The sequence below is a fragment of the Camelus dromedarius genome, chromosome 1 (assembly GCF_036321535.1).
Source record: "Camelus dromedarius isolate mCamDro1 chromosome 1, mCamDro1.pat, whole genome shotgun sequence".
Classification (NCBI taxonomy): domain Eukaryota; kingdom Metazoa; phylum Chordata; class Mammalia; order Artiodactyla; family Camelidae; genus Camelus; species Camelus dromedarius.
Window position 1 is genome coordinate 42,896,724 of NC_087436.1, and position 13,529 is coordinate 42,910,252.

At 34.3% G+C, this 13,529-nt stretch overlaps 1 protein-coding gene across 22 annotated transcripts in view; it reads left to right on the forward strand.

Annotated features, from left to right (window-relative positions):
- CAMK2D (calcium/calmodulin dependent protein kinase II delta) overlaps positions 1–13,529 on the forward strand; it is a 285,770-nt gene that overhangs the window by 138,838 nt on the left and 133,403 nt on the right. For all 22 annotated transcript variants that reach the window (XM_064479564.1, XM_031466965.2, XM_010981098.3 and 19 more), the window contains exon 4: positions 594–648. In XM_064479564.1, coding sequence (XP_064335634.1) covers positions 594–648 — 55 coding nt within the window. The remainder of the gene's footprint in view (positions 1–593; positions 649–13,529) is intronic.

Below are 13,529 nucleotides of genomic sequence, written 5' to 3' on the forward strand. Positions count from 1 at the left end.
ACTGTTTTGACGGGTTGCTCAGGGAGAGCTATGCAGAAATTCCCTAGAAAAAAGAGGGAGCAGAGGCAGGGAGACTATTTACTAGACTCTTAAAGACCTGGACTATGATAATAGCAAAGGGAATGGCAAAGAAGAGACTCTCAGTGGAAGACTTGCTAGAACCTGGTAATTTTGGACATACAGAGATATATAGTAAGGCAGTTATTAACATTTCATTTTCATGTGGCAACATGCAAATTATTTTACTTTTATTGTCTTATTTAATCTTCTCAACCATTTTATAAAGTGTAGGTCCTCTTATGATTACAAATTAATTACTTTGCTTACGATCACACAGTTAATAATTACCAAGACTAGAACCTAAACCTTGGGTCTGTCTGAACCCCAGCCCTGCTGTAAAGGATGCTGACTCATCAGAGGCTAAAATAGTGATGCTAACGTTTTAATTTAGGAGACAGATGCCTATTAAAAGTCTGGCTTAATGTTGATCATTGGCATACATATAACACAAATTTTCTTCTTTTTTCCCCTCTTTTCTTTCCTTTTTCCTTCTTTCTTTCTTTCTTCTTCTTTTTTTTTTTTTTTTTTTTCAGTGCGGCTTCATGACAGCATATCAGAAGAGGGCTTCCATTACTTGGTGTTTGATTTGTAAGTACAACACACTTTGTGTCTATTTTTGCTATCTAAGACCATTTTGAATTAAACATGATTTTTCTTCGAGTTATAAATAGTCCAAATTAATGACCCTGTAATATTTTAAAATGTTCTTCAAGTGACATTCAACTCTTAATTATTTTGAAAAGAGGTGACTACTCAGCACTGTTTGTTTAAAATTTAAGTTAATCTTCCTAAGTGAAACAGATATGAGTCTGTTTCCTTTGGGATTATTCACTATGATATCGTAAATCGTTCTCAGTTTTACCGTGGGGTACAAAAATGGCTGGCATAAGCATAATGAATTTTTTTAAAGTATCTGTAACTTATTATCTTATAAAAAGCAGACTCAGGGATCCTTGAGGCTGGTTAATTCATGGTTTCAGCAACATCATCAAACTCCTGTCTTTTACCCCAGCTCATTGGCTTTGTTCTCAGACTGGCATGGTTCACATTATTACATGTAGACATGGTAATTTAGAGTGGAAGATACTGTCTCATTTCTTTTTAGAATGAAAAATTTACTCCCATTTCATCTCATTGGCCAGGACTAGGTCACATGCTACCCCTTGCCAATCACTGGCAAGGAGAATGGGATTGCCAGGATTGACTTAGACTAACCTGGATTTATAAACCAAGGTTCTACAATAGGAATGAAGGGAAAACAATGCTCTTATGTTCAGTGCATGAGGCATGTGCATTAAACTGAGAAAAGGCAGACTAACAGGAGAAAAGGCACAACATTTTTAATATTTGTGTGCACATGAGTTTACAGGAAATAAGTGAAACTGAAAGAAGCAGTTAGACTCAGGGTGTGAACTCTGTGTCTCAGATGGTGAGGATTGCTCTTCTCTCCCGGGTACATGGAGCAGACACCTTACTCAAAGGGAAGTTTATGTCTTGCTTTAGGCAGATTAAGGGGGGTTGGGTGGAGACTTCTTCCTGTATTTGTTGATTCTCAATTGCCTTTATCTCCAAATAATTCCTATGCCAAAGTGGCATGTTTGGGCGTGGCAGATTCTCATCCCCTTCAGCCCTAGAAGTGATTCAGGGTTAGATCAAATGTAAAAGGATACCATGCCACATTTCCACAGTCATCAAGTTTTTTAGTATCTAGTTTAAATTATATAGATTTCTATAAAAGTAAGATTTCCTTACTAAATGGAGGGAATTATAAGAATCACATTGTTTAGAATAAAGTTCATTTTAAAAATGCATAATTTTTTTCTTCAGCACTTAATACTTGGTGCAGAACATATAATGAAAGCAGTTCATGTGAAAACAAAATAAGATTTTCTGTTGCAGTGGGTCATATCTGAAACGATGATATGTGTTTGTGTTATTAATGTCTCTGAAACCAAAATGTAGAGACTTCTGAAGGTGGACGTTTACACTTGAACCACAGTACTATGAAATATGTTGTGTCAGGCAACTGAATATCTACTTATATATTGAAGAGACCAGACTCTTTGCAATTATTCTTTAATGTTTAAAAGTATAGAGGAGAGTTAGCAGCAATTCTCATCAAAATGCTTTTCCAGTAAAGAGATCAATAAACGACTTAGACCTAATCCAACAAAGCACCCAGCGTTAGAGACAATTGGAAAACAATGGTTGAAAGTATAGATTTTCAATGAGTAAAAAGAGATTATAACAAATATAAATAAATAATTCCTCTAAATTATCTAATTGTAGTGGCAATATTCTAGAAAGTGGAAAAGGAAGTAGCTTTAGAAAAAGCATATTTTAACCATAGTTAAGAAAAGTATGGTCTTTAAGATATCAATGAAGTACTCATACAGAAAAATTGGAAGTCACTTAGCCAATCAGTTCCAAGATAAAATAACTACTTGAATTCCTAAAGAAGGAATGTTCTCTGTGTTTGTCCTTTTGATGATGGTTTTGGCAGTGTGGTACATGTGCATACTTCCTGTGGAATGTCAGCTATTCAGAAACTAACGGGAAGTTCTATTTTTATAGGTGTGTTGAGTCTTCTTCTAAAGGAATACTTTTCCCTTTCTAAAAAGCAAAACAGAAGGGGCCGTGAATTCTATGAGAAAAATAGTTTCTTCTTGCTATTTTTAATTTATATTTTTTATTCAAGTATCTCTCTACTGCCACCAACTACAAAGCATTAGTAGTCAATTTTGCAAATAGACGCAGGAATCAGTGGGAAAGCCCTGCATAAAAGCAAATATATCGTCACAGCATATATTGAACTGCCTGCTTTTTTAGAACCATCTTCCTCAAGATCTGTGCCTAGCAGGGTTTTCAGGCATACCTCAGCAAAACTCTGAGAGGCAAGAGATGTGGATTTATCTGAAACCTAAGGGAAGATAAGACAGTGAAGTAATGGAGCTGAAATTGTAGTCCACAAAAGAGAGGCCTAAAGGCAGAGCTGTTGTCCTTAGGGAATTTCTGGGACTGATGGGAAATAAGGCCTTGACAAGGGCAGTCATCTGAATGTGACATGTATATTCCTGGAACTGTACGTCACAAATATGTATTATGTGCATGTTAGGTGAAAACATGCAATGAGGTATAGAAATATCACTCTAAGTAAATGTGTAAGAGAATAACACTTGGGTTGAATTTTGGTAATTTCAACAGGGAACTAAAGTAGACAGATTAGATTAAGGTTTATTGGAAAGAGTGCTGACCCAGAATGAAAAGATTCAAGTTTCAGTCTCAAAGCTACCCAGGGCTAAATACTTAACATTATCCGTTCTGTAAGCCTTATTTTTCTTATAGAATGAGGCTGTGGGACCAAATGAAAAATGTGTTAGACATCTCTCAAGTTCTTTTCTAGTCTGTGAGGCCAGGATGTTGTTCTCATCAATTTGAGATTTCTGGTAGAATTATTAGGACTCCTGATGCCATTTTTAAATATTAGAAAATTTCTTACGATTCTAAACTATAGAGAAAATTGCCATCATTACATCTTTAAAAATAACACTTTTAGTAAAGACTCATCTTTGTATGTGAAGTATTTTTTTCTCTGTCTTAAAGTGTTTGCGTTTTTGTCCCCAGATAAGAAATGTTATTCATCAAATATAAGATAGGTGCCTACTGAAAGCAACACACTTTGCCTAATGCTTTGGCATTGGGGGAAAGCAGTCTTTCTGGACGTTTTAAAATAAGTGTCCCATTTTGATAAATTCAAACAGGCATACTCTGAGCAATCTGATGTGCTTCCCCCGCCCCAGTTTACCATTTTTGTACCAACCAGAAAGCCTGGTCAAGTTGCATGTTTTGTAATTACTGTTAGGAAACCATGTATGTTTTTCATTTTTGCAAATTTGAAGTTATAATACTGAAAATACTTTTTCAGACTACACCCCTTGGACTGGGCAGCTGATAGTTTTATTGGTAATAATGGGACTAAAGGATAAGTCAGACACCACCCTTTTTCAAAGACTGTAGTTGAGAAAGGGGATTAGGTGGCTTCAGAATGTCTATGGTATAGGCATAATGTGGTGAACACTGTAAGTTACCCAGGGGTTTGGGAGAGCAAGCCAACATTCATTTAGTTGCAGAGATCAGGACACCCAGTGGGAAGGACCGGACTGAAGCTGAGGCAGGCATAATTATGTCCTGGGGAATGTTTCTTCATTCACCAAACATACACTCAGTATGTACTTACTCTGTACCAGGGGCTGCAGATTGAAGGGAAGGTGAATGACCATTTTTGTCTTCAAAAGAATGAAAAGCAGTTTCCCACTTGTTATGTTATGACATTATTTCACCTACCAGAATGTTTGGTTATGTAACCAACAGGTCAGCAGCATTTACAAAATACACACAGATATAACATAACAAGTTTCATGGTATCTGTGAAAACATCTGATGTGTGCCCTAGTCACTTGGCCATCTTTATGGTAATTTGGTAAAATTCTTCTATTATGCTGATAATACTCTCTTTTATTTCACAAGGCAGACGTATTCCAGTGACTGTTCAGTCTTTTAGAGGGTGGAAGGCTAGTTTGATTTTTCTGAATACCTTCTGCCTATTATTTGCAGCAAATTTTATCCTTCTTAAAACCTCAGAAGTGTAATATTTCCTTTGATTTACATCACTGTAACAGTGTATATAACAAACAGAGCAAAAATAATTTTACACTCAGATCAAAATGTGAAAGCACAGGTTTGAAGACTATTTACTGTAGTAAAACACTACTTGAGTACAAGTCTCTAGGTTAATCTCCTGTAAAGAGAGATAGAAAAAGTCAGTAATTACAGTAAAGGATGATTTGTGCCATAGAATTTTTGCTGTGTACACAGCTTGAAGAAAAGAGAAATTAGATTGGAGGCGGAGAACCCACTTAGAAGTTGGCTGCACTAACATCCAGGTAGAAGATAGTAAATCTCGGAAGTATATAAGATGTTCGTAGGAATAAAAAAAGTAAAAAGGTACAGTTGGCCCTCTATATCCTCATCTTTCACATTCACAATTTCAACCAAACAAAGATCGAAAATATTTGAGAGAAATTCCAAAGTTCTAAAGAGCAAAACTTGAATTTACTGTAGCTGACAACTATTTACATAGCTTTTATGTTGTATTAGGTATTGTAAGTAATCTAGAGATGGTTTAAAGTATAAGGGAGGATGTGTGTAGGTCATTTATAAATACTGTACCATTTTATATAAGGGACTTTGGTATCTGCTGAGGATCCTAGGACCAGTCCCCAAAGGGTGCCAAGGGATGACTGTATAATCCCTCTGAAAATAGTTTTTAGAACAAAGTTGAGTCTACAAATGTTGCTTTTAGTTAGCAACTTATATACAGGAAACAATCAATTTAGTTAAAATGGAGGATATTTTAAATAACAAAGAAATCCTGATGCTGTAAAGATACTGCATTTCTTATTTGTTTTTAAAAACAGAATTGTGTTTTTAAACACTTTGGCTATTGTGAAAGAGGAATTTAATGTCCATCATATTGGAAATCTATAAATCTAGAACTGTAGAAGTTCACTGTTGGGAAAATACACGTTTCACAAGATTATCCTGAACAAGTTCAGTGTTCTCTTTGTTGGCAAATTAATAAAATGGTAATGATTCTGTTACAGGCATACTGTTTTATTGCACTTTGCTTTATTGTGCGTCTCAGAGAGTGCATTTTTTACAAATTGAAAGTTTGTGGTAACCCTGCATCGGGCAAGTTTATCAGTGCCATTTTTTTCCAACAACATTTGCTCACTTCATATCTCTGTATCACATTTTGGTAATTCTCCCAATATTTCAAAACCCTCCACCAGAAAAAAAGATGATGTCTTGCTGAAGACTCAGGTAATGGTTAGCATTTTTTAGCAATAAGGTATTTTTTAATTAAGATGTGTACTTTTTTTAAGATCTAATGCTCTTGGACACTTAATAGAATATAGTATGGTCTAAAAACAACTGTTATGTGCACTGGGAAACCAAAAAATTCTTGTGACTTGCTTTATTGTGATATTCACTTCTATTGTGGTGGTCTGGAATTGAGCCTGCAGTATCTCCGAGGTATATCTGTATAATTTTTAAGAAAAAACCTTTTAAATGATCATGACATCCTGTACTTTTAATAGACAGGGATAGAGATACTCATATCCTTTTTATTCTTTTCTGAATGAAAGGCAAAATTAACACTCAACTTTTCTCATGTATTATGGTACTGCTCCAAGGTGGCAAACTCAACCCTTTGACCCACACATGTCATAGTTCTTTTATGTTAATAGACACTTTCAGTTTATGTGGGATAAGATGTAACCTTGTCTCATAAGGTATAACTATGTCTCATGAATACTCTGTAGTTGACAGCCTACAGGAGGAAGGAGGCTATTCAAGATGAGTACTATCTAATGGCTTCTTTAGAATATTGTCAGGGATAATTGTCTTAAATTCCAGAGGGTCTGTTTCTGTTTCACTTATTTGTTCACTGTAGTCATTTTCATTCTTTAATATAAATTTGGATTGCTTGATATTCTGTCTATTCCCATATTTATCTTTATGAATTAGGAAAAATGGTTGTATAATTTAGGACTTCAGGAAACAGTTGTTTTTTTTTTTTAATTTATACTTTTAATAAACTTCAGTTTTCTCAGAGCAGTTTTGAGTTTAGAGCAAAATTGAGCAGAAAGTTCTGAGGATTCCCATACTCCTCTCCCCAAAATGCACATCCTCACCACTGCTGACTCCCACACCGCAGTGATATACTTGTTGCAGTTGGTGGATTTGCATTGATGCTTCATTGTCACCTAGAGTTCATTCGTGTTTACTCTTGATATTATGCATTGACTGGGCTTTTGACAAGTATATAATGACATGTATCCACCATTGTATTTCAAACAGAATAATTTCATTGTCTTAAAAATCCTTTGTACTCCAACTGTTCATCTCAACCTCCTCTCTAATCCCTGCAAACAACTAATCATTTTACTGTCGCTAGAGTTTTGCTTTTTCCAGAATGTCATAGTTGGAATAATACACTATGTGACCTTTTCAGATTGGCTTCTTCCCCGTAGCTGTTTACATTTATATTTTCTTCATGTTTTTTCATGGCTTGATAGTTATATCTTTTTAGCACTGAATATTCAATTCTCTATATGAACCACAGTTTGTTTATCCACTCACCTACTAAAGAACATCTTGGTTGCATCCAAATTTTGGCAATTGTGAATAAAGCTGCTGTGAACATCCGTGTGTTTGTGTGGACTTAAGTTTTCAATTCCTTTGGGTAAATAAATACCAAGAAGCACAATTACTAGATTGTATGGTAAGAGTGTGGTTAGTTTTATGAGAAACTGCTAAACTGTCTTTTTAAAGTGGCTGTATCACTTTATATTACTATCACCAATGAATGAGAGTTCCTGTTGCTCCACATCCTGTCGACATTTAGTGTTGTCAGTGGTTTGGACTTTGGCCACTCTAATAGATGTGTAGTGGTATCTTGATTTAATTTGCAATTGTCCAATGATGTATGATGTGGAGCATCTTTTCATATGCTTCTTTGCCACCTGCATATCTTCTTTGGTGAGGTATCCCTTCTAATCCCTTGCCCACTTTGTAATCAGATTGTTTATTTTCTTATGGTTGAGTTTTAAGAATTCTTTGTACAGCTTAGATAACAGTCCTTTATCAAATGTCTTTGCAAGTATTTTTTTCCCAGTCTGTAACCTGTCTTCTCATTCTCTTGACAGTGTCTTTTGCAGAGCAGAAGTTTTTACTTTAAATTAAGTTCACCTTATCAGTTCTTTTTTTCACAGGCTATGCCTTTGATGTATCTAAAAGTCATCCCCATGTAGAAGAGCATCTAGACATTCTCTTATGTTATCTTCCAGGAATTTTATAGTTTTGAGTTTTACATTTCGGTCTTTGATTCTTTCTTTCTTTTCTTTTTTTTTTTTTTTTTTTTTTTGGTTTGTTTTTGTTAATTGTATAGCGCAGGGAACCATACTCTATATCCTGCAATAACCTATAATGGAAAAGAATCTTAAAAATATACATATATGACTAAATCACCCTGCTACACACTCGAAACTATTGTAAATCAGCTATATTTCAACAAAAAAATAAGATCAGCAAACAAATGGGTATATCCACATTGATTACACCCAGTAACACTCTGAGAACATGCAAAAAGCTGGAAAAGAATGTACAGAAATAAAATTCGTTCACACTGTTGAAATTTGGCAGAGACACATTTAAAAAATTTCCTTTAATGTTCTAACGTGGTTTTACTATTTAAAAATATGACAGTGATATTTTATATTTATATTTATGTAATATTTATATAGTAATATTAGTAATGTATAACATTTGAGTACCAAGTTCAAATTTTATTAAAATACATCTTTCACATATTAAAAAGAGAAGATGTGCATCCCATACAGCTACTTACTCCATTTGAAAAACCACTCCCAGAAGTATGATGTTAGGGTTAGTGTTAGGTAAAAGCCACCAGAGAGCCACAGATAGTGGGAGAGTAGATGCTTGAAGGATGAGGCTTTCATGGAAAATTGAAAGTAGCAGGATGTGCTAATATGTAGGTCAGAGAATTGTAGACTGGGTAATCTGTTCATAATGCAAAAGCAGCAAAGGTAATAGGAAAATTAATATAAACATTAGGAAGAACTTCTGAGCTTTAGTAGTATTGTGTTGAGTTGTATATATTCATGTTTTAAAATAAAAGCTTTTATCTGAAAACCTATGGCTACTAACCCCTTGGAGAAACAGAAATGCTTATAGAAAGAAGGAAAGAATATTTACAGCAGAAGGCAGGAGGTGAAGCACCCTGTGGAATATAGAATATATGACTGAGAAGAAGAAACATGATTTATGTTAAACTTTTAAAGATGCATTGTGGGAAATTTGTGATTTGGGATGGAAAATTATGTGTAATAGCATTTTAATAAGTTTTAATAGCATAAAAATTATATTTTACAATTAAAAATAGTCTTGTAAAGATTTTTTAACTTGAAGTCCATGAATGGGTTTAGATTGATATACAACCCCCCTGAAAGTTTACAGCAAGTTTAAATATGTGCAAGTGAGCATTTCCAGGGGGAGAGAAATCTGTGGTTTTTATCAAATATTCTTAGCTGTTGCAAAGCTAAATTTGATATTCTACCATCTCCACTGATACGTTACAGAAAAAGAGAATAGATGGTAATTATAGATAGATAAAGCTATTATATATATGGAGGAGGGGAGAGAGAGACTATTGCATATAGTTTCAGTCTTGTTGACTCCTCCTAATGTGAGTCTTCTAAATACATTATTGTAAACTCTCAGTTGAAATGAAATTAGGTAATACAAACATTGAAAAGCCTGTAATTTATGGTCATTGAGGATCATAGTATGTAGGATTGTGATTCATTTTGAGTTAATTTTTGTGAAAGATGTAAAGTCTGTGTCTAGGTTCTTTTTGTTTGTTTGGTTTTTGTTTTTTGATGTATGCCTATCCAGTTTTTCCAGCATCATTTGCTGAAGAGTCTTTCTGCATTATATTGCCTTTGCTCCTTTGTCCAAGTTGAGAGACTATATTTATATGGGTTCATGTCTGGGCTTTCTGTTTTGTACAATTAGTTTGTTTTTTCTTTCATTAATACCACATTTTCTTGATTACTTGAAATCAGGTAGTGTCAGTCCTTCAACTTTGTCTTTCTTGGTAAATGTGTTGGGTACACTGGGTCTTTTGGCTCTCTATATAGACTTTAGAATCAGTTTGTTAATATTCACAAAATGACGTGCTAAGATTTTAAGTGGGATTATGTTGATCAAGTTGATAAGAACTGTCATCTTGACATCCTTCTCATAGACAAGGATTATCTCTCCAGTTATTTAGTTATTTTTTTAAATCTTTAATCAGATTTTTATAGTTTTCCTCAACTAGGTCTTTGACATATTTTAGTAGACTTATACCAAGTGTTTCATTTTTAGGGAGTATAATGTAAATGGTAATGTAAGTGGTGAAGTGTTTTTAATTTGAATTTCACTTGGTCACTTCTGGCATATAGAAAAGCTGGACTTCTGTATTTTAACCTTACATCCTGTAATTGGTGATAATTGCTTATTAATTTCAGAAGTTTTGTTGTCAGTTCTTTAGAATTTTCTACATAGATAGTCATATCATCTGTGAACAAAGATCATTTTATTTCTTCCTTCCTAATTTGTATACCTTTTATTTCTTTTTCTTATTTTATTGCATTAACTAGGACTTTTAGTATGATGTTAGAAAGGGGTGATGAAAGGGGACATCTTTGCCTTGCTTCTGGTCTTAGTGGGAAAGCTTCACGTTTCTCACTATTCAATTTGATGTTAGCTTATGGTATTTTGTAGATGTTCTTTATGATGTTGGGAAGGCAACTTCTGTTCCTAGTTTGCTGAGAGTTATTATCATGAATAGGTATGGAATTTTATCAGATGTTTTTTCTGCATCAACTGGTGTGATTTTTCTGTTTTTGCCTATTGATGTGATTGATGGATAACATTTATTGATTTTCAAATGTTAAACCAGCCTTGCATACCTGAAATGTAAATTTCTTTTGCTTGTGGTATATAAATTGTTGGATTCATTTTGCTAATGTTTTGTTAAGGATTTTTGTATCTATGTTCATGAGGGATATTGATTGGTATTCTTCCTTCTTGTAGTGCTTTTATCTCATTTTAGTATTAGAGTAATGGTGACCTCATAGAATGTGTTGCAGTGTGTTCACTCTGCTTCTGTCTTCTATGTGAAATTGTGAAGAATTGGTATCACTTCTTCCTTAAGTGTTTGGTATAATTTACCAGTGAATCCATCTGGGCCTGGTGCTTTCTGTTTTGGAAGGTTTTATTTATTGATTCAATTTCTTTAATAGATAGGCCTATTCAGATTGTCTGTTTCTTCCTGTGTGATTTTAGCAGATTGTGTCTTTCAAGGAATTGGTCGATTTTATCTAGGTTATCAAACATGTGGGCATGGAGTTATTCACAGTGTTTCTTTATTGTCCTTTTAATGTTCATGGTATCTATAGTAATGTCTCCTCTTTCATTTCTGATATTAGTAATTTGTGTCTTCTCTCTTTTTCCTTAGTTAAACTAGCTATAGGCTTATCCATTTTATTAATCTTTTCACAGAACTGGCTTTTTAGCTTTAGTTGATTTTCTCTATTAATTGCTTGTTTCCAATTTTTATTATTTCTTTTCTTCTGCTTACTTTGAATTTAATTGCTCTTCTTTTTCTTGTTTCCTAGAGGAAGTTTAGAATATTTATTTTATATCTTCCTTTCTAATATGCACATTCAGTGCACATATAAATTTCCTTCTATGTAGTGCATCCCACAAATTTTGACAAGTTGTATTTTTCAGTTAATTCAAAATATTTTAAAATTTCTTTTGATTTCATTCCTGATTCGTGCTGTTTGTTCTCCTAGTATTTTGGATCTTTCAGTTTTCTTTTTGTTATTGTTCTAGTTTAATTTCATTGTATGATTTCTGATCTTCTAAACTTGTTAAGGTGTGCTTTATGACCCAGAAGTTGGTCTATCTTGGTGAATGTTCCATATGAGCTGGGGAAGAATATGTTTTATACTGTTGTTGGATGAAGTAGTCACTGATGTCAGTTATATCCAGTTGATTTATGGTGCTCATGAGTTCAACTATGTTGTTAATGATTTTCTGCCTGCTAGATCAGTCCATTTCTTATAGCAGGGTTTTAAAATCTCCAGCTACAATAGTAGATTCACATTATTTCTTTCTATAGTTCCACCAGTGTTTGTCTTACATATTTTGATGTTGTATTGTTAGGCACATATACATTAAGAATTGATATATATTCTTGGAATATTGACCCTTTTGTCATTAAATAATGCCATCTTTTTCTCTGATAATTTTCCTTGCCCTTAAGTCTGCTCTATTATTAATATAGCTACTTTCATTTTGTTTTCTTCAATTAGTGTTAGCATGTTATATCATTCTCCAATCTAGTCTTAATCTGTGTCTTTATAATTAAAGTGAATTTCTCTCTGACAATGTATAGTTGGATCTTGTTTTTTAATCCACTCTGTCTCTTTCAATTGGTGTATTTAGTTCATTGATGTTTAAAGGGTTATTAATATAGTTGGATTAACATCTATCATATTTGTTACTATTTTCTATTTGCTTCCATTGTTCTTTGTTACTGTTGTTGTCTTCCACACATTTTTATGGAAGTTTTCATTGTCATTTCCTCAGGCTCAAAGGTTCTTTCCTCTGCCATGTCCAGTCTACTCATGAACACATCCGTGGCATTCTTCATTACTGTTACAGTGGTTTCTGTTTTATCCCAGAATTTCTTTTTGATTGTTTCTCAGAGTTTCCATCCCTCTACTTACATTACCCATCTGTTCTTGCATGTTTTCTACTTTTTCCATTAATATCCTTAGCACATTAATCATAGCATATTAACCATAGTGTAAAATTCCTGGTCTGGTAACTGTAACATCCTTGCCATATCTGATTCTGGCTGAGATGCTTGTTAAATTTCTTTAAAGTGTGTTTTTGCCTTCTGGTACGTCTTATAATTTTTTGTTGAAAGGTGGACATGATGTCTGAGTAAAAGTAACTGTGGTTAGTAAGCCTTTAGTAATGTATTGGTAAGGTGCTGGCAGGGGGGAAGTGCTCTGTAGTCCTCTGAGTGGTCTCAGTCTTTTGCTTAGTCTCATTCCTTGCACTGTGAATTTCACCAGTGCTTCTCAGTTTTGCTTTGGTTTTTCTTCCCCCTTAGGAGGGACAGGATAGCTAGAGAAAGCTGGAGTTGGGTGTTTCTTTTCTTTAGCTTGTATTCCTCCAAGCCAGTTAGGCCCTGTTAATACCATAGCAGTTTAGGCTCTGGTAAAATCTCATTAAGGCAGCCCTTGCTAAAAAGAACAGAATGCTCTGCCATTTTTCAAAATGATTACTTTTCTCTTCTCATTGCTGGAAACACAAGAGAATTTTTCTCTGATAAGTCCTGTGAGGACCTGATTGAGCTCCCTGAGGTAAACTTTGAGAAGTCTGGGGGCCTCCCATGACTGGTTGCCCCTGGAGTTTTATGTTCCAGGCTTATCCACACTGAACCTCCAGCAGCTTGTCAGTTACAGTTCACACTTGCCTACCATCACACTAGTTCCTGCAGAGGTGTCTGTTCTAGGAAGTTGTGGTCTTCTGTATATGCCTGTCTGTCTCTCCAGTTTTGGGTCGGATCTATGAAGAATTGTTAATTTTTCAGTTTCTTTAGCTTTTTACTTGTTATTAGGACAGAGTGACACCACTTAAGTGCCTTACATGCCGGACCAGAAATCACAAGACCATATAATTTTTTTTAATCTTGAATTTTATAAAATTAATTAGAAATTCCAAAATTGTTTGGAATTGAAAAGGCAAGCAAGGCATAG